The sequence below is a fragment of the Chlorocebus sabaeus genome, chromosome 4 (assembly GCF_047675955.1).
Source record: "Chlorocebus sabaeus isolate Y175 chromosome 4, mChlSab1.0.hap1, whole genome shotgun sequence".
Taxonomy (NCBI): domain Eukaryota; kingdom Metazoa; phylum Chordata; class Mammalia; order Primates; family Cercopithecidae; genus Chlorocebus; species Chlorocebus sabaeus.
Window position 1 is genome coordinate 53,975,789 of NC_132907.1, and position 14,834 is coordinate 53,990,622.

The window sequence follows — 14,834 nt, forward strand, 5'->3', positions numbered from 1 at the left end:
ACTGCCAAGGTAATTTAAACATTCAATGCCATCCCCATTAAGCTACCAATGACTTCACAGAATTGGGAAAAACTGCTTTAAAGTTCATATGGAACCAAAAAAAACTCCGCATTGCCAAGATAATCCTAAGCTAAAAGAACAAAGCTGGAGGCATCATGCTACCTGACTTCAAACTATACTACAAGGCTACAGTAACCAATACAGCATGGTACTGGTACCAAAACAGACATATAGACTAATGGAACAGAACAGAGCCCTCAGAAATAATACCACACATCTACAGCCATCTGATGTTTGACAAACCTGACAAAAACAAGAAATGGGGAAAGGATTCCCTATTTAATAAATGGTGCTGGGAAAATTGGCTAGCCATAAGTAGAAAGCTGAAACTGGATCCTTTCCTTACTCCTTATACGAAAATTAATTCAAGATGGATTAGAAACTTAAATGTTAGACCTAAAACCATAAAAACCCTAGAAGAAAACCTAGAAAATACCATTCAGGACATAGGCATGGGCAAGGACTTCATGTCTAAAACACCAAAAGCAATGGCAACAAAAGCCAAAATTGACAAATGGGATCTAATTCAACTAAAGAGCTTCTGCACAGCAAAAGAAACTACCATCAGAGTGAACAGGCAACCTACAGAATGGGAGAAAATGTTTGCAATCTGCTCATCTGACAAAGTGCTAATATCCAGAGCCTGCAAAGAACTCAATCCAATTTACAAGAAAAAAACAAACAACCCCATCAAAAAGTGGGTAAAGGATATGAACAGACACTTCTCAAAAGAAGACATTCATACAGCCAACAGACACATGAAAAAATGCTCATCATCACTTACCATCAGAGAAATGCAAATCAAAACCACAATGAGATACCATCTCACACCAGTTAGAATGGCGATCATTAAAAAATCAGGAAACAATAGGTGCTGGAGAGGATGTGGAGAAATAGGAACACTTTTACACTGTTGGCGGAACTGTATACTAGTTCAACCATTGTGGAAGACAGTGTGGTGATTCCCCAAGGATCTAGAACTAGAAATAACATTTGACCCAGCCATCCCATTACTGGGTATATACCCAGAGGATTATAAGTCATGCTCCTATAAAGACACATGCACACGTATGTTTATTGTAGCACTATTCACAATAGCAAAGACTTGGAATCATCCCAAATGTCCATCAATGACAGACTGGATTAAGAAAATGTGGCACATATACACCATGGAATACTATTCAGCCATAAAAATGAATGAGTTTGTGTCCTTTGTAGGGACATGGATGCAGCTGGAAACCATCATTCTCAGCAAACTATCGCAAGAACAGAAAACCAAACACCACATGTTCTCACTCATAGGTGGGAATTGATCAATGAGATCACTTGGACACAGGAAGGAGAACATCACACACTGGTCCTATTGTGGGGAGGAGGGCAAGGAGTGATAGCTTTAGGAGATATACCTAATGTAAATGATGAGTTGGTGGGTGCAGCACACCAACATGGCACATGTATACATATGTAATAAACCTGCACGTTGTGCACATGTACCCTAGAACTTTAAAAATAATAAAATATATATATATAATGGTCCAAAAAATGTATAATTTGTGTCTTATAAGGACAAGTGAGCAAGAATGGGACAGAAGCAATGTTTTAGGATGTAATGGTTAAGTAATCATCTAAAACTGACAAAGGACTTAAAGCACAGGTTCAATAAGTGCTTTGAGTATCAGCCAGGAAAAAATGTAAAGAAAATTATACCTAGGAACACCAGAGTAAAGTTGCTGGTGAAAACCAAAAGCAAAAAATAATTAATAATACCCTTTTCCTACCCTAGCACTACTGGGCCTGCAGGTCTCTGTCAAACCACAAATGCAGGTCTCTGCTCCACAGGATGGGGTTTGTTAAAGTTGTTAACAATAAGGCCTACTTTAAAAGATACTAAGTGAAATTTAGAAGATGACAAGAGGGTAAAACTGATTACGATGTTTGGAAACGCTTGGTGATACCGGATAAAAATAAATACAGCACACCCAAATACAGGATGATACTTTGTGTAACAAACAGAGGTATCATTTGTCAGAATGCTTAGTCCTGTATCATGATAGTCTGTGCAGTGTATGCACATAAACTGCCAAAATACGGTGTGAAGATTGGCCTGAGAAATGACGCTAAAGCATATTGTACTGGCCTGCTGCTGGCCCGCAGGCTTCTCAATAGGTTTGGCATGGACAGGATCTATGAAGGCCAAGTGGAGGTGACTGGAGATGAATACAATGTGAAAAGTATCGATGGTCAGCCGGGTGCCTTTACGTGCTATCTGGATGCAGGTCTGGCCAGAACTACCAGTGGCAATAAAGTTTTTAGCACCCTAAAGGGAGCTGTGGATGGAGGCTTATCTATCCCTCACAGTACCGAACAAGTCCCTGGTTATGATTCTGAAAGCAAGAAATTAAATGCAGAACTACACCGGAATCACATCATGGGCCAGAAAGTTGCAGATTGCATGCACTACTTAAGGAAAGAAGATGAAGATGCTTACAAGAAAAAGTTCTCTCAATACATAAAGAATGGTGTAACTCCAGACATGATGGAGGAGATGTATAAGAAGGTTTATGGTGCTATACGAGACATTCCAGTCTATGAAAAGAAGACCAAGAAAGAAGTTAAAAAGAAGTGGAACCTTCCCAAAATGTCACTTGCCCAGAAGAAAGATAGGTTAGCTCAAAATAAGGCAAACTTCCTCAGAGCTCAGGAGCAGGCTGCTGAGAGCTAAACCAAACAATTTTTCATGAGGATTATTCAGATAAGGACAATAAACTTATTGAAAAAGCAAAAAATGATAATAATTACTAATAGTCTTCTTGAAAGTGGTCAGAGAGAAAAGGCATCATTTCCAAAGAAAAAATTGCAAGACTAAAAGTTGACTTCTCTCTAGAAAACAATTGTCAGAGGGCAATGTAATATTAATAATATCTTCAAATGACTTTAAAAAAATAACTACTAGCAGCCAGGCATGGTGGCTCATGCCTGGGATCCCAGCCCTTTGGGAGGCTGAGGGGTGGGGATCACCTGAGGTCAGGAGTTTGAGACCAGCCTGGCCAACATGAAGAAACACTGTCTCTACTAAAAATACAAACGTTAGCTGGGTGTGGTGGTGGGTGTCTGTAATCCCAGCTACTCAGGAGGCTGAGGCAGGAGAATCACTTGAACCTGGGAGGCAGAGGTTGCAATGAACCAAGATCACACCATTGCAATACAGCCTGGGAGACAAGAATGAAACTCTGTCTCAAAAATAAATTAATTAATTAATTAATTAAAATAAAAAATAACTGCTAGCTTAGAATGTCTTACCTAATAAAAATATCCTGGCCAGGCATGGTGGCTCATGCCTATAATCTCAACACTTTGGGAGGCCAAGGTGGATAGATCACGAGGTCAAGAGATGGAGAGACCATCCTGGCCAACATGGTGAAACCCTGTCTCTACTAAAAATACAAAAATTAGCTGAGCATGGTGGTGCACACCTGTAGTCCAAGCTACTCAGGAGGCTGAGGCAAGAGAATCGCTTGAACCCAGGAGGCGGAGGTCAGTGTGAGGCGAGATCACGCCACTGCACTCCAGCCTGGTGATAAGCGAGACTCTGTCTCAAAAAAAAAAAAAAAGAAAAAGAAAAAAAAATCCTTTGAAAAGTCAAGGTGAAAGACAGACACTTTAGATAAACAAAAACTGGAACAATGTTTCATCAGTAGATTCATAATAAAGGAAAAGAAGCCCTTCAAGTAGAAGTTTCTTATTAATCTTTTCTAAGAATAAACTTTTGGCTTTATTACTCCCAACTAGCAAATATTTATATTCATATTGTATTTCATTTGTTTCTGCTTAAGGATTCCAAGAGAAAGAGAAAGAGAGAGAGATTAATAAGTAAAAGACAATGCCCATCAGTCAATGAACAAGTGGATAAAAAGGCTGTGGTATATATATATGACAGAATACTAAGTCATAAAAAGGAGTTAATTAATGGCATTCGCAGCAACCTGGATGAGACTGGAGACCATTATTCTAAGTAAAGTAACTCAGGAATTGAAAACCAAACATTGGGCCAGGCGCGGTAGCTCACGCCTGTAATCTCAGCACTTTGGGAGGCCGAGGCAGGCAGATCAAGAGGTCAAGAGGTCAAGAGTTTAAGACCATCCTGGCCAACATAGTGAAATCCTGTCTCTACTAAAAATACAAAAATTAGCTGGTTGTGGCATTATGCACCTGTAGTTCCAGCTACTCAGGAGGCTGAGGCAGGAGAATTGCTTGAATGTTTGAACCCAGGAGGCTGGGGTTGTAGTGAGCTGAGATCATGCCACTGCACTCCAGCTTGGGTGACAGAGAGACTCTGGAAAGAAAGAAAGAAAGAAAGAAAGAAAGAAAGAAAGAAAGAAAGAAAGAAAGAAAGAAAGAAAGAAAAGAAAGAAAGAAAGAAAGAAAGAAAGAAAGAAAGAAAGAAAGAAAGAAAGAAAGAAAGGAAGAAAGGAAGAAAGGAAGAAAGGAAGAAAGGAAGAAAGGAAGAAAGGAAGAAAGGAAGAAAGGAAAGAAAGGAAGAAAGGAAGAAAGGAAGAAAGGAAGAAAGGAAGGAAGGAAGGAAGGAAGGAAGGAAGGAAGGAAGGAAGGAAGGAAGGAAGGAAGGAAGGAAGGGAGGGAGGGAGACAGAGAGAGAGAGAAAGAAAGAAAGAAAGAAAGAAAGAAAGAAAGAAAGAAAGAAAGAAAGAAAGAAAGAAAGAAAGAAGAGAGAGAGAGAGAGAGAGAGAGAGAGAGAGAAGAAAGAAAGAAAGAAAGAAAGAAAGAAAGAAAGAAAGAAAGAAAGAAAGAAAGAAAGAAAGAAAGAAAGAAAGAAAGAAAGAAGAAAGAAAGAAAGAAAGAAAGAAAGAAAGAAAGAAAAGAAAGAAAGAAAGAAAGAAAGAAAGAAAGAAAGAGAGAGAGGAAGGAAGGAGGGAGGGAGGGAGGGAGGGAAGGAAGGAAGGAAGGAAGGAAGGAAGGAAGGAAGGAAGGAAGGAAGGAAGGAAGGAAGGAAGGAAGGAAGGAAGGAAGGAAGGGAGGGAGGGAGGGAGGGAGGGAGGAAGGAAGGAAGAAAACCAAACATTGTATGTTCTCACTCACAAGTGGGAGCTAAGCTCTGAGGATGTAAAGGCATAAGAGTGATGCAATGGACTTTGGGCACTTAGGGAGAAATGGTGGGAAGGGGATAAGGGATAAAAGGCTACAAATTGAGTGCAGTGTATGCTGCTTGAGTGATGGGTGCACCAAAATCTCACAATTACCACTAAAGAACTTACTCATATAACCAAACACCATCTGTTCCCCAAAAACCTATGGAAATTAAAAAAAAAAAATTAAATTAAAAATTAAATTTAAGAAAAAGAAAAAGACAGGCAAACCAATTATTTTTAATGGATAAAAGACATGGACAGCCATTTCTCCAAAGAATATAACCAATGGCCAACAAACATATGAAAACAAGCTTAACATTATTAGTCATTAGAAAAAATATAAAAATAGGCCAGGCACAGTGGCTTGCACCTATAATCCCAGCATTCTGGGAGGCCAAGATGGGTGGATTGCCTCAGTTCAGGACTTCAAGACTAGCCTGGTCAACGTGGTGAAACCCTGTCTCTACCAAAAATACAAAAAATTAGCAGGGTGTGTTGGCACACACCTGTAGTCCCAGCCACTCAGGAGGCTGAGGCACAAGAATCACATGAACCTGGGATGTGGAGGTTGTAGTGAGCTGAGATGGCACCACTGCACTCCAGCCTGGGCAACAGAGTGAGACTCTGTCTCAAACACACACACACACACACACACACACACATATATATATATATATATCACTATACACTGACCACTATGGCTGATGCTATCAAGTGTAAGGACATAAAACAATCTTGACTTATCAGATTATGCTAGAGATGTAAATCAGTACAACCACTTGGAAAGCTGGCAGCCTCCACTAAATCTAAATGTATATATACCCAATGTATGAATACCCAATTACTCAGAAATTTCACAATAGGTATATTCCCAAAGGGAGAAATATATATATGTGTGTGTGTACACTAGGGATTTCCTCATATAGCACAGAGCAACTGATTTAGGAAAAATGTATCCCTACAGCTTGGCCTATTCATTTGCTGACAAACTTATATTGCAAGTGAGATGGAAGCCAGAGTAGTTTTAGGGTGGTGCAGCATGCAGAAGCTATTATTCAGATGCCTTTCTCCAAATAGAATAGGATGCAAAGCATTTAAGAAAGTTGATTGATTGTGGTACATCCTGAGTAACTGAACTCTAAAGAATATCCTTATGGTCTTCATCTAAAGAGAGTTCCCTGGCCTATTCTGATTTGCACCAGAAAGTTTTATATTGCAATAAAATTGACCTCACTGAATGGAAACATTACCAACTAGAGAAGGTGGAGGGCTTATTCAAGTGGCTTCTAAAACTCGAACAGGATCACATCAGACTTACAAGAGAGGAAGGCCAACACATGGGCCATATGGTGAGTGTTATTTAGCTTGATTCATTCTCTTCCACGTAATTTTCTCATCTTAAATTACATACAACTGATACCACTCACTCTGACAATGCATTTCCCCAATAAGCCACCGTAAATCTTCTCCACATCTGGCCACTGGGTTTCCAATAAGAGAGTATCCTTCATTGCAAGTGTACACTACATTTTTCCCCACAGGAAACGTTGTACCTTCATCCTAAACAAAAGTAAAAGATGGAAAAGGAAAGAGTTTGTCTATTTTGCATTAACAAAATTTTCTTTATGTACATTTGGTCTATAAATCATAATCATCAGGCAAGTTGCATTTAAATAACTGATTCAGAAAAGTGTCTATAAAAACATTTTCCTCTATATAGTCAATAACACTAGCACCACCATTAATTGAAATAAAACTATTAATACCACTGTCTATAATGTATTGATTGCTCCCATAATACCAAGGACTATACTAAGCATTCTACTAAAATTACATTATATTAAAATTATTTGGACACTGTCCAATTAATTTCTTTTACTTTTAGGAAAAATCAGTTCTTTATCAGATTTGGAGAACATCTTTGTCAGTCAGCTCTTCATATTAAGGTATTACCAGGCCGGGCATGGTGGCTCATGCCTGTAATTCTAGCACTCCAGGAGGCCCAGGCAGGTGGATCACCTGAGATCAGGAGTTTGAGACCAGCCCAGCCAACATGGCAAAACCCTTTCTCTAACAAAAATACAAAAATTAGCAGGGCATGGTGGTGCATGCCTGTAGTCCCAGCTACTCAGGAGGCTGAGACATGAGAATCACTTGAACCTGGGGGACAGAGGTTGCAGTAAGGCGAGATAGTGCCACTGCATGCCAACCTAGGTGACAAAGCAAGACTCTGTCACTCTCTGGAGAAAAAAAAAAAAAAAAAAACGGTATTATGAGCTGTTCATTGACAATACTGTCTACAAAATGCCAGCATGAACACCCAGAAATTTTCCAGTCCTATCAGTATGTTCACGAAAGTTTAAGTTTCTCACTGATAACTTTTAGGGGAAGCATAATGTTGATCTTCTCCCATCCTAACCTCCTACTCCACACCATATGTATGGAATGCTGCTGGGGCTGGGTCAGATTCAAGAACATTTCACTAGCCTATAATGCCAGGAAGTGAGCTTTCATGTTGAAGCAAGGAGGAATTTGAAGTCTGAGCCGGGGGGTTGGAATGAAGGGTAATCACACTCACTCGGGGTCTCTCCTTACCCTTCTCATTCTCTTCCACCCAGGGGGATGGTGAAAAAACTCAAGCCTGGGAGAGGGCTTAGAGCTCAGACCTTGACCAGCTCTGCTTTAGGGATTAAACAAGATTTCCTGGTATCTCCTTCCCATTATCAGTATGCACTTCCTGGCCCGGTCTGGCTCAATCATGGAAGTTAGTAGGAAACAGAACGGGCCAGGTTGATGCTGAGGTTTGAGGGAAATGGGGAGGAGCACATCTTCTCTTTTGACTCATGATCCTATTCCTTCCTCTACCTTGCAAAAACAAAACAAAACAAAAACTTTTATATGAGGAAGTCTGATTCAACAGTGCACAAACATGGCTATAAATCATAATCACTTGTAAAAATTAAAAAATAGACTCTCAGGCTGTACTCCCAACCTATCAAATCAGAAAATGTGGAGGACAAGGGAGAAGCAGTCATCTCTAGTTTTAAGTTCCCTGAGAAATTCGGATGCAGCCAGTCCATAGAGCAATATTTGGGACTCTTGGCTCCTAAAACGACACCACATGCACTGCAGTTGAAGACATCAGCCTCATGGCTTGCTAACGTGCATGAGCTTGCTTGACCTATTCTCTGAGCATATGTTCCATTCAGGAGCTCCATGAATTATGGTGACTGTGGTAGGACAGAATGGTTGGTAGAGATGCTAGGTTCATTTTCTCTCTCTCTCTCTCTCTCTCTCTCTCTCTCTCTCTCTCTCTCTCTCTCTCTCTCTCTCTCTCCCCCACAAACACACACACCACGAACACACAACTTTCATCTCCCAATAGTGCCTACATTTGGGGAAACCTCAGTAAATTTTCAGTGAATGCATGGTAAAGGGCCTGAGATTTGAAAAGCAAAAACCCTCGTGAGCAAAGCAGTGCTGGTAACAGAGAGAGTCCTCAAGAACAATATCCTGTGTGAGCCATGAAGAGGCACCACTGGGGCTTCAAGCCAAAGCCTCATCATAAAGACTGAGAGTAGCATTAACTAAAATGTCCCAAAAGCCAAGAACAACAAAAGTCCCTAGAATGACAAATGGCAGATGACTACTCTTCTTTCCTGAACAGGAAAGTTCAATTGCTCAAAGTAGAATGATGCATATCTCACTAGACACTGGCTAACTGTCTTATTGACTCCTGGAATAAACCTAATACTTCATCCCAAGGTCTACAGTTATGAGCAGGGGAAAAGCCTTCTCTCAGTGGCAAAAATAAGAGAAGTTCTGTAAGTTAAAGAGTAAGCTTGTAGATTCACAGTTTGGTGTTTCCAGTGGCAATGTTTAGCAGCCCTCTGGCATGATGACATTTTTGATTCACTGAGTGGCAGTATTGATTTCCCACGCCACAGAAGATACACTGCCTTCTGCAGAGTTCAGATCACCTTGGGCCAAAGAAAAAAAGTCACACACTAAAACCCTTGCCACTAAAACTAATATGCACATATAAAATATTTTTTGCACAGCTTCACCATGAAAGAAGAGAATAGGTTATGGGCTCAGTAGAGAGATAGAAGTTGGAGCATTATAAAGGAAAAAAATATCTTTCATAACCAACTTGAACAAATCCATCTTTCAAGGCAGGAGGTGATGGACAGAATTTTGTTGGAACCAAAGACAAAGGAAAGCAGTGTGGTTCAAGCAACCTGGAAGGAAAAAAAAAGGAATTAATGTGATTGATTTGCACAGTATAATAATTATTTTGCATTACATTGGATTTCTCCTTTGTATCTGAAGGAACTCCATTCATTTAAGTACATTGGTGTAATATTTTTGTCATTCTTAGAACCAAATATCTGCTTACATCCTGTGGTAGAAAACTCAAACATAAACTCAAGCTAACAAAAGACAGTGATTTCAATAGCTGCTGGGTCAGTAGTATGAAAAACAAACAGAAAGAATGAAAAGAAAAAGAAAGTCTCTTGGCCAACATAGTACTTTCTGCTTCCTAGAGGTCACCTGCTTCAAAACCTACTTTTCCTCTTGCTGTTTGGGTCTGAAATTCATTTAATACAGAATTAATTCTGTATTGAAAATAAGGTATTGGGCGAGGAGCGACAATTCCCGTCTGTAATCCCAGCACTTTGGGAGGTCAGGACAGGCAGATAGCCTGAGGTCAGGAGTTCCGAGACCAGCCTGGCCAAGAGGGTGAAACCCCATCTGTACTAAAACTACAAAAATTAGCCAGGTACAGTGATGCACATCTGTAATCCCAGCTACTTAGGAGGCTGAGGCAGGAGAATCTCCAGAGCTTGGGAGGTAGAGGTTGCAGTGAGCTGAGATCCCACCACTGTACTCCAGCCTGGGTGACAGAGTAAGACTCCATCTCAAAAAAAAAAAAAAAGAAGATAATTAATTAGAGTTAGTGACCCCAAAAGAGAGGTAACACAAAATTATAACTACCTTTTACTAAGCATTTACTATATGTCAGGCACCATGGCAGTTGCTCTGCACATATGTATTATCTCAATTCATATGGCAACACCATGAAATACATGGAAAAAACAATGGCACAGAAAGTTTGAATAACTTGTCCAAGATTATGAACTAATAAATACCAAAACTGGATTTACATCTAGTCAATTAGGCTCCTACAATTTTGCACCTTCTACCTCTCACAAGGCAATAAAGAAATAGGAAGTCTTAGTGTCTACATTTTTTTCTGAACGTGTATAACTGAAAGCACATTATTTGGTGAAGGCAAGTTTTAGTAAGGCTTGGAGTAAATCTTAAACGTAAAAGTAAGATGGGAGAAGAGAAGTCCTAATATTATCCCACAAATGCCAATCCTGACACTTTACTATCACTATGACCATCTCTTGAGGGAGCCTGTAATAAAGATACTGATAACGATGACATCTGTCATTAAACAATGGTTTTCAAGACTGCCTCTAAGGTCAAAATAGCACTAATGTTATCTCCACTCTAGAGACACAAAATCTGAGAGAAAGTAGTACAAATAGACTGGGAGTGTGGCCTCCTTCTCAGCTGAGTTCCTTATCATCTTGCCACACTTTGAGGAAACTGTGGCAAGTTTAATTTTCCTATTCGTACTGAGAAGGAAGACACTTCCCCTCCCCTGAGCACCAAGAGTGAAAAATCTCTTCAATGCCTTTCTTAGGATGTGCCTCTTCCCCTCGCTTTATGTTGAAAAGCAGGAAAAATGCATCCTCTCAGAGATCTCCTCCCAGACCCTCATACTCCCAGAAACATGAGCACAGCAGCCAGCATCCTCTTCCCACCATAATTCACGTGCTTGTCAGCTTCCTCAGTCAAGATATACTGATGAATGCTGGATTACAAGGCACCGAAGATTTAGGAATAAGGCTTCCCACCTCCCTATGCTTCTACCAGATACCCAAACACCTCATCTCTTTCTTCAAGTCACATGACCTTCGAATTATCTTACTAGAACATATTGCCAACTCCAGTCTGCAAAAATGACTAAGGAGAATGTAGGGTATGGCATAAAGAATTCTGACCCAGGGCTATGATTCATCAACTGAGCATTTCTGAGATGGCTTTGGCAGGGTCCTGACAAATGAGAAGTTAGTGCCAGGCTACTGGGTTCACCCACCAAGATATTCTCCAACTCAAGCAACTGGCTCTATGCTTAATCCAAAAAATAAATGAGTAAGAATGGTATATCTGAAAAGTAATACAAACTTTGGGTACTAATCTCATTTAATTCTGACAATAACAATAAACAGATCATCTTAGTATCAGTTTATCTGCCATCATTATGCTAATTTTAGAGATGTGGCCAGTAACTTGCCCAACGTCACACAGCAAGTAGGTGGCCAAAACAAATGATTGAATGATCGTATCCACTCAGCTGGACTACTTCCCAATTACCCAGCCTTTTGTAACACTTGTTTCAGGAAAACCTGAAGCACACAGAGCAAGCTCCTTCAACTCACCCTAGTGCTGAGGGACAAAGCAGTCCCTGGTAAAAATAGCCATTTAACTTTTTTATCTCTCTATCTCTCGACAGCAGCAATCACGTGTTCCACGCTAACTGAAGAGGGCACTGTGTTCTATGCAACTGCCAAGGGGTCGGGTCTCCATTACCTCAAGTGCTCCAGCTCCTCGTCTTCGCATTGTGTGCTTTCTGTTGTTTCTCCAATGCAGGTTCTCCCACCCCCACTGGGAGGTGGGTTATTGCATTCTCGGCTCCTTGTTTTCTTCCCTTGAACACAGGGGCTCCAAGAGGACCAGCAACTCCAACCTCCATCAACCCCTCCTACAAGATGAGAAAGAGGTTGATCAATAAGTTCTTAAAGAGGACTTGGGAACTTAGTGCTATGCTTCCTGCTAACAACTTAACTGGAGGAAGAGATCATTCTGGATATTGATTACCTTCACCTTCGTTGAGGTTTTCTACAATGTTCAGAATGGCTCTACACACAGACTAGGAATGTCCATATTAAGGTTGCCTTAGTGAACCTCTTGCAATAATATCCTTTATTTGTTGATTATATTACAACTGTTTCAAAGCACTTTTATGTACATTGTATCATTTATTTACTTCTCACAACAGTGAATGGAGGTGGGCAAGAAATCTGTTACCACTCTATTTAATTAGATAGCAGAAGGGGGTGCTTCCATTTTAACAGATAAGGGGAAATCCAAGCCACAAAGGGATGAATCACAGTTGTACAATTTTAATTTACCAGAACAGGCCACTTGGAGAGACATTTGGGGATAAAGATGCCTTTGTAATGCTTGTCTATAAGCCTCTTTAGTCTAGTCTTATATTTATTCATTTATCATTCATTTACTGACTTCTGTGAATCAAGCCTTTTGTCAAGCTCTGGGAATAAAGAAAGGAATCAAACAACCCTGACCTTAAGTAATGAGCGTTCTAGAAGAGACAGACATATAAATAACTATAGAAACAAAAGTATATAGATTGTAGTCATACTTTGACTACTCATAAAGTCAATTTCACATAGCCTTGTACCAAGTGCTTGAAGCACCATGTACACTGTAGAGCACAAAGTAGATGTTCAACAAATATTTGTGAGTGATTGATAGTACATCATACAGATAAGAAATAGAAATGTTTCAAAGAGCATGCCATCAGAAAGGTTAGGCAACGTAAATATACAAGTTCCACAGACGTTTGTTACAGCAAAATTTTATTGAGATAATTACAGAGGATGAAGGTGTTTTAATCATAACTCTTCTAATAGAGAATGGGAAGTGGAGGGCACAGTGGGGCTGTTAGTTCAGATGGATAAATAGAGATAACAGCAAAGAGTCTTAATCACAGTAACTATAATCTGAAAGTAGGAAAGGGAAGGAGGATTCTAAATTCATTTGACACTTCATCTCTTCAAAGATGAAGCATCTCAAGGAGCAGAGAAACAGGGTAATTCCCTTTCAGTATGTACAGGGTGACTAGAGAAAATTCACCCCACTGACCTGCTTGATTCCCTACGAGGACTCCTTGCTCACACGCCGCCCCAAATGTGTATGGTTTGCAATGGCACAGACAATGGGTCCCCTCAACAGTGGCCAAACCACCATTTTGACAAGGCCGGCAATGACAGGGGTCAAATTCATCCAGATACTCTTCAAGAGCCCGTTTCAGGTATAGTTTTTTCACAGAGGCACAAGGTACTTCCTTTACCAGCTCATATAAAGGTGTCAGCTATAGAAATAAAGACATCATAGTCAGTAATCAGGAATTTAGGCAAGAATATTTTGCTTTTCATGTTTAGGCACGACTCTCATTAAAACAAAATCAAAAGCCACTGGTAAGTTTGTTACAATTGTTTTTTATTCAAATACAAAAGAAAACAGTGCTCTCTCTGCAACAAAATCAAGACAAACTTAAGGAAAATTAGGGTCAGATGGGGGAAGAATTTTTTATGTATCTTTTGTGCATGCATAAGATTAAAAAAAAAAAAAAAAAAAAAAAACAGGCCAGGTGCTATGACTCACACCTGTAATCCCTGCACTTTGGGAGGCTGAGGCAGGGGGGATCACCTGAGGTCAGGAGTTCGAGACCAGCCTGACCAACATGGAGAAACCCCATCTCTACTTAAAAATACAAAATTAGCCAGGTGTGGTGGCTCATGCCTGTAATCCCAGCTACTCAGGAGGCTGAGGCAGGAGAATCACTTGAACCTGGGAGGCAGAGTTTGCGGTGAGCCAGGATTGTGCCATTGCACTCCAGCCTGAGCAACAGGAGTGAAACTCCGTCTCAAATAAAATAAAATAAAATAAAATAGAAAAGGTCATTCATTTTCTAGTTAATGGAAGATTATTTTGAAGATAATACATTACCAACCCTATTGAAGACAGAAGAAAAGGAAATGTACTTAAATTACAGCAAAGAAGCAAGTGAAATTAAATTTAGAATTAAATTTCCTGACTGAGAGATTTAACATATCTCTTAGTGGAAATCATGGATTCTTTCCTCAAGGAGAAATTTAAAACAGGTAAACATTATTACTCTGCGTTGGCTCTTTCAGAAGAAAAGCAACTGTGAAATCACAGATGTACTAACTCAACTTTAACAGTCTGCTCTCCCAGGAACACAAACGTCTCTGCTTTGTAGCACTTACCAGTTTCTGCAGTGTAGCTACTCTCACCATAGTCAATTTCAGGCTACCACCATGATGCCTGAACTGGGAAGAGATACGCACCATTGGTTCCTAAGAACCCAAGCTCTTCCGAACACAATGGCTTTGTATAGTCATATACCTGTACCTGCATAGTGCCTTTTCTTTCTCTGTTCCTTTTTTGCCCTGCTAAAAAGTTAGCATAAATATGAAAATTTATAGTCCTATGTGGAAAAGTACGTAGACACTGTTAAAGAACATGTGTCTTTCTCTAATCAATAATTTAATCTAATCAAGGATTTCTAAAGATTTGTATGGGATGCTGACAATGAATATAGGCCATTTTGAATATTAACAGATGGTCCTTTAAGATAAGACTTTCTAGGAAAAATTCATCCTCCCTCCCTCACCCGTATTTGGAAGCCAATGGGTACTATATGGGGGTTAGGAGAGTACTTGAGGA

The 14,834-nt window shown here is 40.0% G+C and overlaps 1 protein-coding gene and 1 pseudogene across 1 annotated transcript in view; one reads left to right on the plus strand and one right to left on the minus strand.

Moving 5' to 3' along the window:
- The window catches only part of C7 (complement C7), an 80,156-nt gene that overhangs the window by 18,659 nt on the left and 46,663 nt on the right, over nt 1–14,834 (minus strand). The window contains exons 11-14 of the mRNA XM_007961472.3: nt 13,227–13,455; nt 11,871–12,042; nt 9,358–9,445; nt 6,632–6,764 (exon numbers count right to left, since the gene is read on the minus strand). Of these exons, the coding sequence (XP_007959663.3) occupies nt 6,632–6,764; nt 9,358–9,445; nt 11,871–12,042; nt 13,227–13,455 (622 nt within the window). The remainder of the gene's footprint in view (nt 1–6,631; nt 6,765–9,357; nt 9,446–11,870; nt 12,043–13,226; nt 13,456–14,834) is intronic.
- Nucleotides 1,889–3,280, plus strand: LOC103215181 (large ribosomal subunit protein uL18-like; annotated as a pseudogene).